The following is a 17,809-nucleotide window of genomic DNA, read 5'->3' on the forward strand; positions in this document are numbered from 1 at the left end:
CATTATGAGTGGATATGACGCAGAGTAGTCTTAGGCAACCTGATGTCTTCCAGATGTTTGGGACTACAGCACCCATCAGCCCCAGATAAAACTGGGAGGAGGCTGGAATACAGTGGTACCTCAGGTTACATACGCTTCAGGTTACAGACGCTTCAGGTTACAGACTCTGCTAACCCAGAAATAGTACCTCGGGTTAAGAACTTTGCTTCAGGATGAGAACAGAAATTGCACAGTGGCAGCAGGAGGCCCCATTAGCTAAAGTGGTGCTTCAGGTTAAGAACAGTTTCAGGTTAAGAACGGACCTCCGGAACGAATTAAGTTCTTAACCCGAGGTACCACTGTAAGTACTTAACCTAAGGTACCAATGTAGAGTGTCCTGAAAGAAGGTACGGCTGCTTGGAACACTAAAAAGGAGCATTCCGTACGGCAAGATCTTGTTGGATTTCCCACTTCTATGAAAATACGAATAAATTAAACCCAGGAACAGCATTCCTATTCCATGTCATCAGGTCCAGGCTTGTGTGGAAGGGGCCGGATGCCTTTTGTCTTTCCCACCTCGAGATGTCAAAATCCTCTTGGCTGCTTCTGTGACTTCTGTTCAAGAGGGAGCACCCCTGGCCTGATAGCTTTTGTGTTGGTTTTCAGATGAGCAGGGTTGCAAATGAGATTTTGTCTTTTCTGCATCTCTGGGGAAATGAGAGGCTGCAGATGTCGGCAAGTAATCTTTGATAACCCTGCGTTGCGTAACGCGGTAACTTTCAAAAACGCCTTATCAGGTCCTCCATCCTCTCCCCGCACTTTTTTATATTTGCGTTCTCAATCTGTTTATGGAACTGGGTTTTCTTTCTCTGCCGGTGGTGACTCATAATTAAGGAAGTTGGAGAGCAATAAACTCGACTCTGTTGTCTCTCCGCTGCCCTTTTCACCTTTCCTTTCCCCCGAGAAAGCCGTGTCAGTCACGTCCCCCTCAAGAGGCATGAATGTTTTATGCACACACACCCCTCTTGTGGAAACTCTGAGGGTGTTTCAGTAAGGACAAGAAGGGAAAGTCTTCTTGTCGTCAGGTGCATCGAACCCCACCCCTCAACGTGGGGAAGGGGAGTCTTTTTGAGAGCCTCTCCTGGGACGCAGCGTGCAGCGGGTGGGCAGGAAATGATTCACCCTGCGCTCGCTCATTAGCAGCTTTGAACGAGGTCAGCGAGAACTCGAGGGCCGGACACCCAGAAGGGGAGTTGGTTCCAGGTCACAAGAAGTCCCAGTTTTGTCGTGGGGAGAGACGGGGAATGTGACATGCGCTCCCCCCCATGCCTTATTTATTATTTGAAGGATTTGCAGCTTTTTTTGAGAACCGTGCACCACAAAGCAGCTCACCACGCAAAATGCAATCGGCACCGGAGTTCAAATACAACTCAAAACCGTTTGGAATGTCGGTTCCATAACACTAGGAGCCTGACCACCAGAGCAGAAGTAAATTAAAGCACTGGCGACAATAGAACTCTTCCAGACCCTGGCAGCAGAGCCCTGGCTTTATAGCCTTATTTCAAGTGGCAAAGGCCTCAGGGAAGGCCTAGGTCTTAAGGCCCACTTAAAAGCGCAGTGGATGAGGCCTGCCTGCCTAGCCATGGGGAAGGGCCATACCTCAGTGGCAGTAGCACCTGCTTTGTATGGAGAAGGTCCCAGGTTCAATCCCCAAAGGCATTTCCAGGTGGGTGCAAAGCACTTTAGAGACAATACTGAACAAGATGAGTCGGTGGTCTAACTTGGTATCAGGTAGGTTCCTGTGTTCATTAGGAGCATCAGTGTTGTGTCACCTGCTTTGCATGCTATGTAAAGGTCCTAGGTTCAGTCCTGGGTAGGGCTAGAGAAAACTCTACTTTGAAACCCTGGAGAGCTGCTGCCAGTCATGTAATACCAAGCCAGATGGACGGATGCCATACAATAGCATCTTGTGTTCTTTAGCACTCATTCTATAGTTGTGGGGCCACCGCTGTGAAGGCCCTGTTACAAGTCTTTGCTGTGTGCGTGTGTTATCCACATGCATGTGATTCTAAATAACCCTGGTTGAACTGCTTTTTTGGGGGAGGGGGCAGGAGTGGTGTAGCAAACACCACTGAACCCCGTTGGGGGAAGTGCATGGTTTTGGGTGTACAAAATTCAAGCCCATAGACCGGTCCCCCGAAAGTCACTCTCTTGCCTTCTCACACAAATACCAGAACCAGAAGTGTATCAGTGGCCTGAAAAAATCCTGGCTTCCTTGCCTGCTTGCCCTGAGGAGGTTTTGTTCATCACAGGTGACCAGCTAGAATGATGTAGACTGCAGCTGGCGGGCCCTGGGACTAAGGGGGCTTGGAGGGTCACTTCTGTTCTCTCGCTTTCTCCCCACCCTCAGTCCCCAAACCACAAGGCCAGTTGGATAGCGAGCAACTTAAGAGGATCCATTTTGGTCTCTTCTGTGTGTACAGGCACCCTTCCTCCCCCCCCCCCATCCCTCCCTCTCATCTGCCCTTCTAAAGCAGAGTCTGGTGTGAGGGGGCTGGCAAACTGGGTTTCATGACTAGATGGCAGATTTTCTCCAGTCCTGGGAGTGCTTCTGTAATTGGCAGCGGGGGGTGGGTGGAATATATTATTTAGTATTTGGCAAAAATGGGCCCATCCAGTCATAAAACCGCCTCAGGAAGAAAGTACAGGTCTGGATTATTCATCAGATGCAGAAGAACTTAAAAATATGAAAACCTCATGGCTTTTTAAACTACCTCTGTGTCTCTGAATCTGCAGGGATGGGCCCTGTTAACAGACTCATAAGAACTCTGTAAGAGGAATAACTCAGACCAAGGAGAACTTTGCCTGCACTTGCTTCCCTATGATGGTATCCATTGACCTTATTCCAAGTCAGACCATTGGTCAGTCTAGGTCTGCATTGGCCTAGCTATGGCGTAGGGTCATAGCTCAGTGGTAGAGCATCTGTCTTGCATGCAGAAGGTCCCAGGTTCAATCTTCAGCATCTCCCAAGTAGAGCTGAGAATGCCCCCTGCCTTGGAGAGCTGCTGCAAACCAGTGTAGACAATACTAGGCTAGCTAGACCAACAGGCTGACTCTGTACAAGGCAGCTCCCTCTGATCCTAATTATCTACACTGACTGGCAATCGCTCTCCAGTCTTTCAGGCTGCGGTCTCTCCCAGCCATACCTTGGAGGTGCCAGGATTGAACCCTGGGACCTTTGCATGCCAGGCAGGTGTTCTACCACTGAGCCAAGGCCCTTCCCCAAATAGGCAACAGTACTTTGACAATGTGCAAATTCAAGTGTTGTGCTCTGTCTCCTGGTGACCTTCTTGGACCAGAGTTGACTGTCTTTATTTTAAGCCAGCTTTTGCCAACCTGGTGCCCTCCCTCCAGATGTGTTGGACTGCAACTCCCATCAGCTCTAGCCAGCACAATCATCTGCTTTTGGTAACTGATAGGAGCACAGCCATACTGGCTGAAGCGGATGTGCACCAGGTTGACAAAGGCTGCATTAAGCAATTCCTTCTTCAGCACGCCAGAGAATTTCCTTGACATTCTGCTCTCTTCCTGTTCTGATGAAACTCCCTGCTGGATCACGTAGGGTGTTGAGACGTGAATGAATTGGTATGCCTGGAATCGCTGCTTCTTTTTCAAAGGAGTGTTTAATTTAGCAGTATGAGACTCACGACTCCAGTGGATCTGGAATGAGGATTATTAGCTTACTCACCAAAGTGCTTTTGAGATGAGAGGTCGTTCTCTCTCAATTTGCATAGATTGGTCTTTGCCATGCTGAAATTGAATCACCAACCACACTCACTGCAACAACCTGGAAGATGAAAGGAGGAAGGCAGGGAGGAAGGGGCAATGGAACCTTTTTAAATAATCATAATAATAATCATAATAATAATCATAATAATAATTTATTATTTATACGCTGCCCATCTGGCTGGGTTTCCCCAGCCACTCTGGGCAGCTTCCAACAAAACACTAAAATACAATAATCTATTAAACATTAAAAGCTTCCCTAAACAGGGCTGCCTAAAGAAAATGATGTAGCCACATATTGCTTTGCCTTGTGCTGAGTCGGCTAGCTCAATATTGTCTGCCCTGACTGGCAGCAGCCCTCCAGGATTTTTGCAAAAAGAGACTTTCACAGCCCTATCTGGAGATGTTGCCAGGGATGGGACCCTGGGGCCTTCTGCAAGCAAAGCAGATGTTCCACCATCTTCCACCTAAACAGCTTTCAAGGAGGACTAGACAAATTCATGGAGGAGAGGACTTTTGATGGCTACTAGCCAGGATGGCTATACTCTGCTGCCACAGTTGGAGGCAGCAATGCTTCTGAACACCACTTGCTGGAAACGACAGAGGGGAAGAGGGCTCTTGTGCTTGAATCCTGCTTGCTGGTTTCCTACAGGCAACTGGTTGTCCTCAATGAGAACAGGATGCTGGACTTAGATGGGCCATTGGCTTGATCCAGCAGGCTTGTCTTATGCTCTAGAGCAGTGTTTCCCAAACTTGGGTCTCCGGCTGGTTTTGGACTATAATTCCCATCATCCCTGACTACTGGTCTTGCTAGCTAAGGATGATGGGCGCTGTAGTCCAAAAACAGCTGGAGACCTCAGTTTGGGAAATGCTGCTCTAGAGCTACAACCCTTCTGCTGTGATTGCTCAGGTGTAGATAATGGATGGTGCTGTTGGGTGGCTTGCAATTCCTTCCCTGGAGCGGTTGGGTGCCCTTCTTACTCCTCGGCCTACCCACAAAGTGTATCCCCGCTTCTCCCTCTCTCTCTAAATGCAGATCCAGCTATGCTCCCTCATCTGGTTCATGTTGGTTGGGGGTCAGCCCAGAATAACTGAGCTGGGCTCCACCTTCCCCTGTGTGTCATAGACAGCACTGCCCACCTCCATCTCTTCTTGCCCAGACACAGCTCAGAAGGGCGGAGGATGTTTGGGACGTTTGCTTGGGTTCGGTTTTAGCCTATGAGAGCAAACTTTAAAAAGTTCCTGCCACAGGAAATGGCAGTGCTGATGCTGGACAGAGCTGACCACCGTTGCAACCTTTCATGGAGGAGCTTGAGTAGGAAAACAGGGCTCTTGCCAGTCAGCCATGGGCGTGGGAAAGCTTCCCAGCTGGCACCGGTTTTGTCCCAAATAAATGGATCTGGTGTGCTGGGGAGGCTGTTTAAATGGTAGGTAAGGAAGCGGCACAGTAGGGCGTTGGCAGAACTTGCGTCCACTTGCAGTTGGCCCCTGTGTTTGTGCTGGCTTGGACCTTGATGGCTGACTTCTTAAAGCCACTTGGAATATGGCTTCGATTGTAATTTTAATCCTGGCGCAGGAGGCGGGGGGAGTGAAGCAGAGCCGAGAGTAAGGATTGGGGAGAGATTTAGTTCAGTTCAGATGTAAAGATGCGCCTGATTTTGCTGATTTGGAATACATTGTATATACTGTCTTGATTTTCAATAAATTACATGGGGGGGGGAATAAAGCTGAACCAATGTTGTGCTTTTCAAAACAATAGGCAAACTGAAACTCAGCCATCTTTTGAAACTTTGCACTTCTCTGAATTTGGTAGTGCTGTTTACCTGTCAAGTAATGTGTACAAAAATGCATATGCTTTCAAGTGTGCTTGAAAATGCATTATGTTAGGGGGGAAACTGCTTGCAAAAAGTGTGTGTATTAGTTAAAGTGGCATATAAAAATATGTTTATTGTGAGACATTCACACTAAAATGCCGGCGAGATTTCATGGGAACTTTTTTTAAAAATGTGAATTGTTGTGGAAATAGGGGAAATTGAATTTAAGTTTGGAAATAGAAGGAGCTTGGAAAAATGAGATTAATGGATTTTGGCATGATTGAAATAAGCCACCTTTCTTGCCTTCACCTGCTTCCTTGGCTTGGCCTCCTTAGAAGACCCTTGTTTGCCATGGTTCTGTTTCCGCCTCTTTTGGAGTAGCCTCTGTTGAGTGCAGGGAAGGGATGCTTGGAGGCTTCTTCGCCTGGAGGAATTCTCTGCCAGTGTTCTACATTGCTCTGCTTTTAAACCAGGAATCCTCTGCGGTTCACTTCCAATCACACGGTGCATTTTAAAAACAAAAATTATTATGAAGCTTTTTGCAAAAGGTGTCTCATGTTGCAGGAGCTGTAATTTTGCTACAGGGAAGAGTTTTATAACCTCAACATTTCAGACATGGCTGTGTGTTTGTTTGTTTTTTAATCATTTAGGAAACTTTATATAATTTCGTCTTTAACTGTACAATGCAAGGGAAAATAAATAAATAATGGAGCGGAGATTTCCAGCTCAGAGTAATCTTAATTTTTGCATGTTCCTTGCAGTTTTGTTGTCACTGCTACTTTCTAAATGTTTGCATCCCTTTGCTCTTGTGTTTTTTAAATGCCCTCCCCACTGTTAATCTGTTCTGTACAGAGAGTTGGGAGAAACACTTTAAGAATTCAATTCGTGCAAGCGTGTGAGAGTTAGAGAGAGGAGTGCCTAAATAATAGTGACAAGCAAGAATACAGAAGCTTAATAGCCTGTTCTTTCATTCTTGGGGTGATGTGCTTCCTGCTTACCCCTTCTTGGCTGTACATGCTAAAGTAAATCTCTTGTAGGCTGGATCTAGGTGCAGTGGATATTCCCTATTCCTTGATTTTTCAGGAGAGCAAGATCAAAATGTCTGGTTGTCCTGTTCTTCCCACCCTGCTGGTGAACAAAATGGGCAACAGCGCAGTGCCATTCTGCTGATACTTTAATAACCAGCCAACTTGTCTCTGTGGATTCATTTCCTTCTAATTGCCATAAGATTCTTTTATTCCGTAGGGAAGAACTCTCAAACCAAAGCCCTCTGCCTTTTCCACTTCTAATATTGCCTTTTCGTTTCCAACATTTCAGATCGCTGGATGGCCGGCTGCAGGTATCCCACCGAAAGGGTCTCCCTCATGTTATCTATTGCCGGCTCTGGCGGTGGCCAGATCTTCACAGCCACCACGAACTGCGAGCCATGGAGATGTGTGAATACGCCTTTAACATGAAGAAGGATGAAGTCTGTGTGAATCCGTATCACTATCAAAGAGTGGAGACACCAGGTACTATAACAGGCCTCTGTTGTTGTTGTTGTTTTAGTGTTTGTGTAGAAGGCTGGGACACTGGAAGCCAGAGCAGGTGGTGGAATTAAACCCACCATTGTACAGGAATTGCACCCAATAATTGCTGACCTTGTTGTTCGACTTCTTGCTGACATTTGCTCCTTGGCTGTCTTACCTCTTCAGTGCTACCTCCAGTATTGGTTCCGAGGCATACAGAGATCCCAGCTGAGTTTCCTCCACTGGATGATTATAGCCACTCCATTCCAGAGAACACTAACTTCCCAGCGGGCATAGAACCTCAAAGCAACTACATTCCAGGTACGGTATGCCTTGCCCCAACAGAAGTGGTGTGCAGACCCTTTTCGTTGGGTGGATGGAATTACAGCTCAGGTGCTCTGTTGGCGAGACCAGAGGTGACCAGGCTCAAGGCCTGGGAGATCTACATTATCTCCTTTGACTAGAACCACCCGTTCCCCAGGTCTACCAGACCCAGGTACAAAAATAATGGTGAGCTGTGAATTAAGCAACAGATGGTGGTATCCAACTCAAGGATTTCTGCTTGTGTGATGGGTGTGTTACTCAGTGTTACTTTGGATTCAGCCCAGAGTGCCTCTGAGCGCATGTTCAATCCAGGAATTTGTGATCAATACCAGAACTAAGAACCAGATATCCACGTTCGGTGCCCCTCTAACGCCTGAGTATTCTCTTTCAGCCACCTGCTTTGTTGGGGGTGGGGAGATCTTTTCAGTTGCTGCTATTGTCATTAAATAAGTAAATGTTGCTAAGCAGCTGGGAATCAGAAATCCTTGCTTTGATCTACGGCAAATCACCCCAAGATCTTCCAGTCAATCTGGCCTATTTTCTGCCCACCTCTGAGCTTAGACACTCGGAACACATTAACATTTCTGCTGCTATGTGTCTTTCTACCAATCTACCTATTTTGAACGGAAGTAACTTTAGCAATGAAGGTTGTCACCTCAGGGCTTTCAACTTCTTGCTCCTTTTCTCTTGCTTCCGAGCAGAGAGAGAAAGAGCCCGTGTGTCTTAACTCATTCCCCATTCCCAGTGAATAAAGGAGCATGGGGAAGGAGGTCTTCTGAAAATTAACTCTGGAGTCTAGAGTGGGCTCAGGATAAGGTCCTCGTAAGTCCTGGACTTTAGAGAAGCCTCAGTTGACCTGTCTGTAAAAGCTACTGATCTTGCAGCATTTACTCTAAGGAGGTGATGGATTATAAAGCTCTTTTTGAGACATTGGACAAGGGCAGTATTGTTTATAAGTATGTGCTCTTATTTCCTGAATTTTGCTTGATTTTTATGACAGCTCTGTTTCTTTACCCTCCACTTGCAGAAACACCCCCTCCTGGTTATCTGAGTGAGGATGGAGAAACCAGTGACCATCAGATGAACCATAGCATGGATGCAGGTACATCACGCTGGAAATTAATACGTGGCATTTGATGGAATTGTGCTCATCTCTCTTGTCATTTTAGTAGAATAATTTACCAGAGTTTGAAAACTCCTTAGAAGTGATCTCTTTCCCAGTCTCTTGCACTCTGTATATGGGGGTAGCATGCAGCCACATTTTACTTGGTCAAGTTCATTAATTTCAAGAAGTCCAAGTTAGGTCTGTTAATTTAAATGACTTTACTTGGAGGAAAACCTAGCTGAATGCCACCCACTGCCCCTTCTCCACCTGGCTTGGAGTCTTCCATCGCTCTTTATTTATTTAGGCTGTCATTCAAACCCCTGATTCATCATGCCTAGAGGTGGGCAGGGTAGTAGTGGAAGAAGGGACAGAGATCTCTTTCTGCCCAGCCCGGACTGCTCCACCAGCCTATGCCCATGGAGTGATGCTGGCACCCCTCCTCTGGCATGCAGTTCTCAGTTCTGCCTGTCAGAGGTGTCTGAATCCCACTGGCAGAAGCCCCATATCAGGGCACTGGAGAGACAGCATCATGCCTGATCTGGGCCTGATTGCTGAACACCCTCCAGGCTGGCACAGCATCCTCCCCATCTCCATTTTGTCCTCCTAACAACCTTGCGTGGTTAGGTTAGCCTGAGCAACAGTGACTGGCGCAAGGACACCAAGTGAGCTTCATGGGCCGAGTGGGGATTTGAACCCTGGTCTCCCAGGTGCTAGTCCAACACTGACCATTACACCACCTTGGCTCCACATGGCTCTTCTTTCCATTTACAGCTGAAGAGGAAGGGAAAAGTTGGGGAAACACAAGGGCTGGTCAAGGGAGAAGTGGCGAGTTGGGAAGAGAGAATGGGACAGTCCACGCCAACACCCCTGCCACGTATCGTTTGCCATCTCCCTCGCCATAGCTGGGGCTGAAGAATGCTTGTGGGTTTCTAAAAGGGGAATGAGTGACACATTTATCGTCTTTTGCCATAAGCACACAGGTGGGAGGAGGCCGGCGTGGGATTGCTGGTAGGCCTCACCCTCAGCCCTCTTTGGTCCAACACCATTGGTGTGTGCAATTATTGGCTGTGTGGTCGGCATCTGTCTGAAACGCTATACGGGGCATGCCTTCAGGGCCATAATTATTTGAATTGGCTTTGGCTTTGAATGTACCCTCGGAGTGCCCTGTCCGCGTGGGAAAACATATAGTTTTTTTATCCATGTCTTCGATTCCTAAAACTTTATTTGAAAACAGATGTTTTCCATGCAAAATACAAAGGTAGAGGGGAGACGAAGAATGGCTCAGGCGTCAGTGGCATGTGCTCATGGAACTGACATGCAGCAGGTGTCTTGGTCCATGCCATATGGCGAAGGCTTGAGCCTCTAGTGCAGCCTTTTCCAACTTGGTGGGCTCCAGATGTCTTGGAGTGCAACTCAGCTGTCACCTGGGATCAGCCATTCAGTCATGGGGAGAGATGGGAAGCAGAGTTCAGTCCATCAGCTTTGCCCAAAGACCAGCTCCTTCAGGCAGCTCCTGCCCCTGAGCTGTGCCAGCTGGCCATTGTAAGAACAGTTTAAGAACTGGTGCCCGAGTCTGATGTTTTATCTGTCCCTCTTCCCGCTCTGTCCTTTTTTCCTTGTGTGTCATTTAAAAAAAAATTGAATTGCAAGCCTGTCCAGATAGCGACTGTCTCTTGTTTTGATTGCTGTATGTAAGCCACCTGAGGAGCCTTTTTTTGGCAGAAGAGCAGGGTGCAAATGCCCCATCTCGCTCTCTTATTTCAGACAGAAAGAAGAAGTCCTCCTTGCTTTCTCTTTGGGCATGGGAAGCCCACTAGGCCAGTGATGGCCAAACTTGGCCCTCCAGCTGTTTTGGGACTACAATTCCTATCATCCCTGACCACTGGTCCTGTTAACTAGGGATGATGGGAGTTGTAGTCCCCAAACAGCTGAAGGGCCAAGTTTGGCCATCACTGCACTAGGCTTTGGGCAGCAGAAGGAGCAAGTACAGTCCCTGCTGGCTGCCCTATAATCTGCTGGCGGGCACCACCTTCAGCTGCAGGACGGTGCCCTGCTCTCCCTGTGCCAGCAGTGTCACCCACCCACCTGCTGAAGGGGCAGCAGTGGGGCCCCAGGTAACTCCCAGTTAGAGGTGTCTCACAAATTGTTCTTTGGACTTGCCCAAGAACTTCCTGAAGCGATTGTTGTAGATATGAATGTAATCACTATTTTAAAAGCACTATAGTAGCAGTATCAACTTAATACCTGCATTGCAGGGGTGTTGGACTACTTGACTCTTTAGGTTCCTTGCAACTCTACAGTACTAGGATTCCATGTTTCTTCTTGGGCAGATAGTAGCTTACCATAATTGTATCTTCTTTCTCTCCCCACCCAGGTTCTCCAAATTTATCTCCAAATCCAATGTCCCCTGCACACAACAATCTGGGTAAGGACGGTGCCGCCTGGGCTTTTTTGAAATTCACATAGAGGTGTTTTGGGGATGGCCTAGGCAGTGATATGAAGCCGGTGGGTGGGGCACCTAACAGGGAAATGTCTTGCAAAGGCAAGCGGTGGTTTGTTTTAATAATTAGTTTAAGGCTGGATTTGAAAGAAGGTCCTGACTGCAGTTATGACTGCATGTTATGACTTAACAGAGAATTGCATGAAAATGCTCTACAGGTGGTATTTAACACCTGTTAAACTGGCCAGAATATTTAGATCTAGGCCAAACACCTGTTGGAAATGCGGGGAGGCAGAAGGCACAATGATCCACATGTGGTGGAACTGCAAAAGAATTAGAGAATTTTGGGAGATAATCTACAACGAACTTTAAAAAAAATGTTTACATGTTCATTCCCCAGGAAGCCTGAAGCCTTTCTGCTAGGAATAATGAGCAATGAAATCTCAAAGAAATTTAGGAGAATTTTTATGTGTGCAACAGTAGCAGCTAGAATTTTAATCGCAAAGGGTTGGAAAGGAGATGCTACCCCATCCAAACTAAATTGGCGAAACAAAATGTGAGAGTATGTAGAACTGGCCAGATTATCAGCAAAGTTTCGAGAAGTTACTGATCAAAAATTTAATAGAGAGTGGGACGTGTACAGAGTTTATTTAAAAGAACATTGCAAAACCAAAAATCCTTTGGCAGGCTTGGATTGACTTTCTGCGTGTAATAAGATAATTCGATAAAATCAATGTAATTGAAATAACCTAGAAGAGACAAAGCTTAGAGTGTAGTTAAAGAATGGAGCTTGGGAACCACAATGAGGGGATTGGAGGTCATGTGGAAACCAACTACAAATTGTTACCTACAACAAGCACTAATTACGGAATGAATGTTTACTTTTTTCTTTTTTCTTTCTGTTGATTACTTTGTGTTGTATAGTTTTCAAAACCAACGAAGCATTAATATTTGCTCCTCTCAAATTTTCACTCCTCTCCTTTCTTGCAGATCTCCAGCCAGTCACTTACTGTGAACCTGCCTTCTGGTGTTCCATCTCCTACTACGAGCTCAACCAGCGTGTCGGGGAAACTTTCCATGCGTCGCAGCCCTCTATGACGGTGGACGGCTTCACTGACCCTTCAAACTCTGAGCGCTTCTGCCTCGGGTTGCTGTCGAACGTCAACCGCAACGCAGCGGTGGAGCTCACCAGGCGACACATCGGTAGCGTCTCTCGCCTTGTTGCATCCGAGGAGGGTTTGGTGGTGGAATTTGGTGGAGTGTTTGGACCACAGGAAGCCAGACTCTCCTCCACCAGGGCCAGGGCTTTTTCAGTGACGGCTCCGACCTGGTGGAATGCTCTGTCCCTCAAGACTAGGGCCCTGCAGGGCTTGATCTCCTTCCGCAAGGCCTGTAAGACAGAGCTATTCTGCCTGGCCTTCAATTTGAATTAGCCTGATCCTCTATTCCCTTTTCCCTTTCCTCTTCTATGAAGAAACCCTTTCTGGGACCCCACATTTAAATTCTTCCCTGGTCTCTTTGCTGGCCCTAGTAGGACCAACTTGGCCAGTTAGCCCTGGTGATCATTTGATGTCTACTGACTAGGTTCCCCCTCCCAAAAAATGACCCCTGAATTTTAGAATTTTATTGATATTGATGCTGCATTTTATGTTGTATTTTATGCTGTTTTTAAGTTGCATTTTGATCAATGTTTTATATTTGCTGTTAGCTGCCCTGAGCCCGGTTTTTAAACCGGGAAGGGCGGGGTATGAATAAAAAATTATTATCATCATCATTATTATTATTATTTGGCTGGGCCACCCACCCTGGGCTACCTTGGAGGCTGGCCGTGAAAATAAATTACAAGCAACCATGTGACTTACTGGGGGGCTGGGGAAGGCAGGGATAAAATTTAAAAACCTGATTTCCATGCTGGGTAACGCACTAAGTGTCTCATCCAGCCCAGCATTTTGTCTGTCTGCAGTGGCGGGGCAGGTGCCCCCAGGATAGCTTCCAAGCCATTTGAGAGAGAGAGAGCCATCGCTTCCGAATGTGTCCTTCCTTGCCTTTTGACTCCTTTTGCCCTGACTTTGCTGCCCTGTGTTTCCCTAGGGAGAGGAGTGAGGCTATATTACATCGGAGGGGAGGTGTTCGCTGAGTGCCTTAGCGACAGTGCCATTTTTGTCCAGTCTCCTAACTGCAACCAGCGCTATGGGTGGCATCCGGCCACTGTGTGCAAGATCCCACCAGGTAACTCACGAGTGGCTTTCCTCCTCCGTTGCTGCATGCCTGCCACTATGTCTTTTGTCCCTATGAAGACCCCATCCACCAGCTGCCATGACTTTTGAAACTCTGCAAGGGAGGAATAGATGTGGTCTCTTTTTGGTGGATGGGAGACAATTGCCAACCCTTACCTGTAAGATGCCTCCATCTGAGCAGGGCTGTGTCCATGCTACCCAAACTACAGCATTTGGGGTGCAGCACCCAATGCCCCAAGAACTCTCATTTCTTGGAAGTGCTATCCATTTCTCCAGAATGATTTTCATTGAACAAGTTTCACCAGTTTTCAAGCGTAGCCAAGTTCTCCGGGTTCCCCGTGGATGGGTCAATGGCAGCTGTCCAAACAACATTGATGGGGATGTCTTCTCCAGCACTGGAGCCCACCATATCACCCACTCCGCTTCTGGGGAAGAAGTCTCCCTTTTCTTGTGGCAATGCAAATATATTAATTCTTCAAATCTTCCATTCGGGTCCATGGCAAGCGAAAGGACTTGAACACAGGTCCTCAAACCAAACTTATTTTGCTCCTTAACTGGGCTTTCATGGCAAGGTCCTTCGGAACAGCTTTCCTCAAGCTGGTGCCTTCCAGGTGTTTTGACCACTGGGAGCTGCAGTCCCAAACATTGGGAGGGCACCAGCTTGGGGAAGCTCCTGTACCGTCGGATTTGTAGAAAGAACTTGATAGGATATATCCTAGGGATTGCAGCTTCTCCTTCATTTGCCTTCTGAGCTCACTATCAGAAGGCTGTGCTTGTGTGTGTATCTGTAGGCGTTGGCCTGAGCTTGTGCCTAGATCAGCAACTCTGCGCCTGCCAAGACTTGGGAGTTCATCTGGTTGGGGCGCTGAGCGAAGCGCGGCGACGCTGTCATGTGTTTGACAGCCGACGAGAAAAGTTTTTTATTTTCCTGCCTCCCTGCGCTCCAAAGCAGCTGTGAAACTTTTTTTGAAAGAGAGGGAGTTTTAGCTTGCAGCTGGGCCCGTGCATCAAAAACTTGGACTTCGGAGGAAGGAGCTCTTCTGAACGTTGAGTGGGTGACGAAGGGAGTGAACGGTGTTTTGTGTTTGTTTGTGTGCATGAAGAACTGACTGTGCAGCTTGCTACCAGAACTGAGCGCAGGTGCTTCCGCCATGATGCCAAGAGCATCTTCTTCTCCCAGGCACCCCCAGTCTCCACTTGGCAATGGGTGTGGGTGAAGGTTAACCTCCATGGGGAGGGAATTGGGTCTTAGTCTGCAGCAGGGATGGGAAGACTTCAGGCTTAGAATGCAAAAAAGAGCCTGCTGGATCAGGCCAATGGCCCATCTGGTCCAGCATCCTGTTCTCGCAGTAGCCAACCACATGTCCCAGAAGGAAACCCACAAGGGGACCTGAGCATGAGAGCTCTCTCCTTCCCTCCTAGGGTTTCCAGCAGGTGGCATTCAGAAGCATTGCTGCCTCTTGACTGTGGAGCATAGCCTTTGTGGCTGGTAGCCATTATCTTCCAGCAATTTGCCAAATCCCCTTTGAAAGCCATCCAAGTGGGTGGCTTTCACTGCCTCCGGTGGGAGCAAGTTCCATAATTTAACTATGTGCTGTGTGAAGAAGTCCTTTCTTTTATCTGCCCTGAATCTTCAAACACTCTTCCTCTCCTGTTAGAATGGCAGGGTTGGGGGCTTTTTTGGGGGGGGTGGAAGCGGGAAGAGGATGAGCACATTGCATTATTAGTAAATATTACAAGGTTATGGCTGGCATTTTCAGGGTTATCTCCTCCCTCCTCCGACTCCTCTTTCAATCAGGGGGCTTATCTTCCTGACCTTGCAGGGGGTGTGAGGCAGGTGTCTGCAGGATGGTGCCTGCCATTGTGTTCGCTGCCCTTGCTGCCTTTCTTACAAAGTTCTGGCTTGTGGAGGAGTGTGTTGTCACCTCTCATTCAGCAATAAAATAAAATAAAATCTTTCCTTGTGTCTCCGCATTTCACATTGACATTTGCCCTGGTCTTATCTTCAACAGGTTGTAACTTGAAGATTTTTAACAACCAGGAATTTGCTGCCCTTCTGGCCCAGTCTGTGAACCAGGGCTTTGAAGCCGTCTACCAGCTGACGAGAATGTGCACGATCCGAATGAGCTTTGTCAAGGGCTGGGGGGCCGAATACAGGTCAGGTCCTCGTTGTTGTTGTTGTTGTTGTTGTTGTTGTTGTTCTTCTTCTTAATGAATCCATACCCTGCCTTTCTGCAACAGTACATAAGGCAGCTTGCAGGAGACTGGCAACTGTACAAAACAAAAGTACAATCTAAAAACAAGGGGGAGGGGACTCTAAAAAGCAAAACAGACTAGCAAGCAAAACCAGCCGCAAGATAACGCAAGATCCATTAAGGCCCCGAAGTCCTGTTGTGCTGTCAAAACAAGGCAGCTCCATATGGGGTGCTGGGGTGGGTAGAAAAGAGGGGGGAACTGTCCAAATCTCACTTTTTTGTGGGGGCTGACTCAGCTTACATGCCCTTGAGAAAGGGGAGCTGTGGGAGGGAGGGGGCATCAGTGCAGGAAATCCTGCAAGCTTCTCCATTGTGGATAAGGCAAGATGTCTGAATTCTCCAGGCTGGGGCCCTGGTGGTGATGGAGTGTCAGGACCCCCTCTGCTTTAGCTGCTCAATCCATCTCGCGTGGGGGCTGTCTTCTCTCTCTTCTTTTGAATCCATTGTATGGGGGGGGAAGGGTAGGTAGCTAACCTGTGACCCTCCAGGTGGTGTTAGACTACAATGCCCATCCTCCCTGACCCACAGGCCATGCTTGCCGAGGCTGATGGGAAATGGAGTCCAGCAACTTCTGGAGGGCATCACGTCAATCACCCCTGCTCTGCACGTTTAGAGTTGGAGTCTAGGGGACTAGGAGATGGAAGGAATCTATTCTGAGATTGGAGGTGTTAATAAGAGTGTGGTGCTGATAACCCCAAGGTTGCAGGTTTGATCCCCATAGGGGCATAGCTGTCAACGTTTCCCTTTTTTAAAGGGAAATTCCCTTATTCCAAATAGGATTCCTCGCAAGAAAAGGGAAAAGTTGACAGCTATGCATAGGGGACAACTGCATATTCCTGCATTGCAGGGGATTGGACTACATGATGCTCAGGGTCCCTTCCAACTCCACAATTTTGTGAATTATTTCTAAGTAAGCAACTTTTGTGCACCATGTGAGAGGTGAGAGTGTTTTCAGTTAAGAACCTAAGAGCCTTGCTGGATCAGACCAGTGGCCCATCCAGCCCAGCATCCTGTTCTCAAAGTGGCCAACCAGGTGCCCGTGGGAAACTCACAAGCAGGATCTGTGCGCAAGAGCCCTTTCCCCTCCTGCGGTTTCCAGCAGCGAAGACTCAGAAGCACTACTGCCTCTGACCATGGAGGCAGAGCGTGGCCATCGTGGCTAATGGCTACTGCTTGTACACCCCCTTGCTAGTAACTCTGGGGGGGAAAGACGTGGGGATTGAACACAGCCTAATTCTTGCTTGGTTGAAGGTGCTGTGCAGACAGGATCAAAGCCAGGAAGATTCTTCAATGGCATTCTGGGTCCCTGTTCCTTGGTCTTCTTCAAGAGAGGGCTCCCCATCAAAGTCTCCTTGCAGCTGCTCCTTGCAGCTGCACCTCCTCCTCCTCCTCCTCCTCCTCCTCCTCCTCCTTGCAAGTGACTGGAGATGAAGCCCAGAGCCGAGGCCTCTCGGGTTACCCCCTTCAACTTCTCCAGATGTCTGGAGTCTATTTTGTTTTGAAACCAGCTCCCTCCCTCCCTCCCTTCTTGCCGACTGTGTTTCGTCTTGGCCGAGGGCCAGGGCTCTTAATGAGATCCAGATGAGTGGGTTGCATTGGGTGGGGAGGGACTGGCTCTCATTTGGGGATGGTGCTCCAGTCCAGAGTGCCTTTTGCTCTTGGTGCGATATGGCCGCTGCCCTCCAGTGAGTTAACTTTGGCATCGCCAGGGTTGCTGTGTCTAGTTGGGTCTCTGTCCCAGCGCAAAGCTACCCCCACTGCCCAAATCACTCGCTTTTGCTGTTTTTGCTCTTCAGGCTTTTGATTTGTACAAAAGATGTGCTTTAGGGAGCCGTGTAGCTGCACAGAATGAGCTTCCCATTCTCTCCCCACCCCCCTCTCTAAGTCAGTGGCTTGGGAATGGGTGTGGTGATTCTCTTAGACAATTACAGGGTAGCCAAAATAGGTTTTGGGTTGTGCTTGCAGAGACAGGGGAGGTGCTTCTTAACACCTGCAAAGCTTCCTGGGAGGGTTTACAGCTCTACAGGGTTCAGTCTTTGGACTCTGGCACACAAACTGGCATCCTGAGAAACCCCTTCCCTTTTTATTTTGTTTTTAAGTATAAGCTTCTAGTCTTCAAGGCTATGGACAGGGGCTTACATGTGTGTGGGCAGAGGGGCAGCTAAAACCTTCATGTAGCTCTTTGTCAAGTCTGCACAGTTGGAGACCCACCCAGTGAAATATTGCCTGCCCTCCTGCCCCCCCATGTCTCAAACTTACCTCCTGTTTCTGTCTCCCTCCCTTAGATTGCAGAAAGGGGGGCTGCCCAGCTGTTGAAAGGCCATGCAAGTTCTGGGGGCTGTGCAGGGCTGCCTCCCCCCC

At 48.1% G+C, this 17,809-nt stretch overlaps 1 protein-coding gene across 1 annotated transcript in view; it reads left to right on the forward strand.

The window, feature by feature from the left end:
- Positions 1-17,809, forward strand: part of SMAD3 (SMAD family member 3) — a 65,697-nt gene that overhangs the window by 40,498 nt on the left and 7,390 nt on the right. Inside the window, exons 2-8 of the mRNA XM_028705746.2 lie at positions 6,897-7,090; positions 7,274-7,408; positions 8,439-8,513; positions 10,891-10,941; positions 11,947-12,159; positions 13,048-13,185; positions 15,206-15,350. Coding sequence (XP_028561579.1) covers positions 6,897-7,090; positions 7,274-7,408; positions 8,439-8,513; positions 10,891-10,941; positions 11,947-12,159; positions 13,048-13,185; positions 15,206-15,350 — 951 coding nt within the window. The remainder of the gene's footprint in view (positions 1-6,896; positions 7,091-7,273; positions 7,409-8,438; positions 8,514-10,890; positions 10,942-11,946; positions 12,160-13,047; positions 13,186-15,205; positions 15,351-17,809) is intronic.

This window comes from Podarcis muralis, chromosome 14, assembly GCF_964188315.1.
Source record: "Podarcis muralis chromosome 14, rPodMur119.hap1.1, whole genome shotgun sequence".
NCBI lineage: Eukaryota > Metazoa > Chordata > Lepidosauria > Squamata > Lacertidae > Podarcis > Podarcis muralis.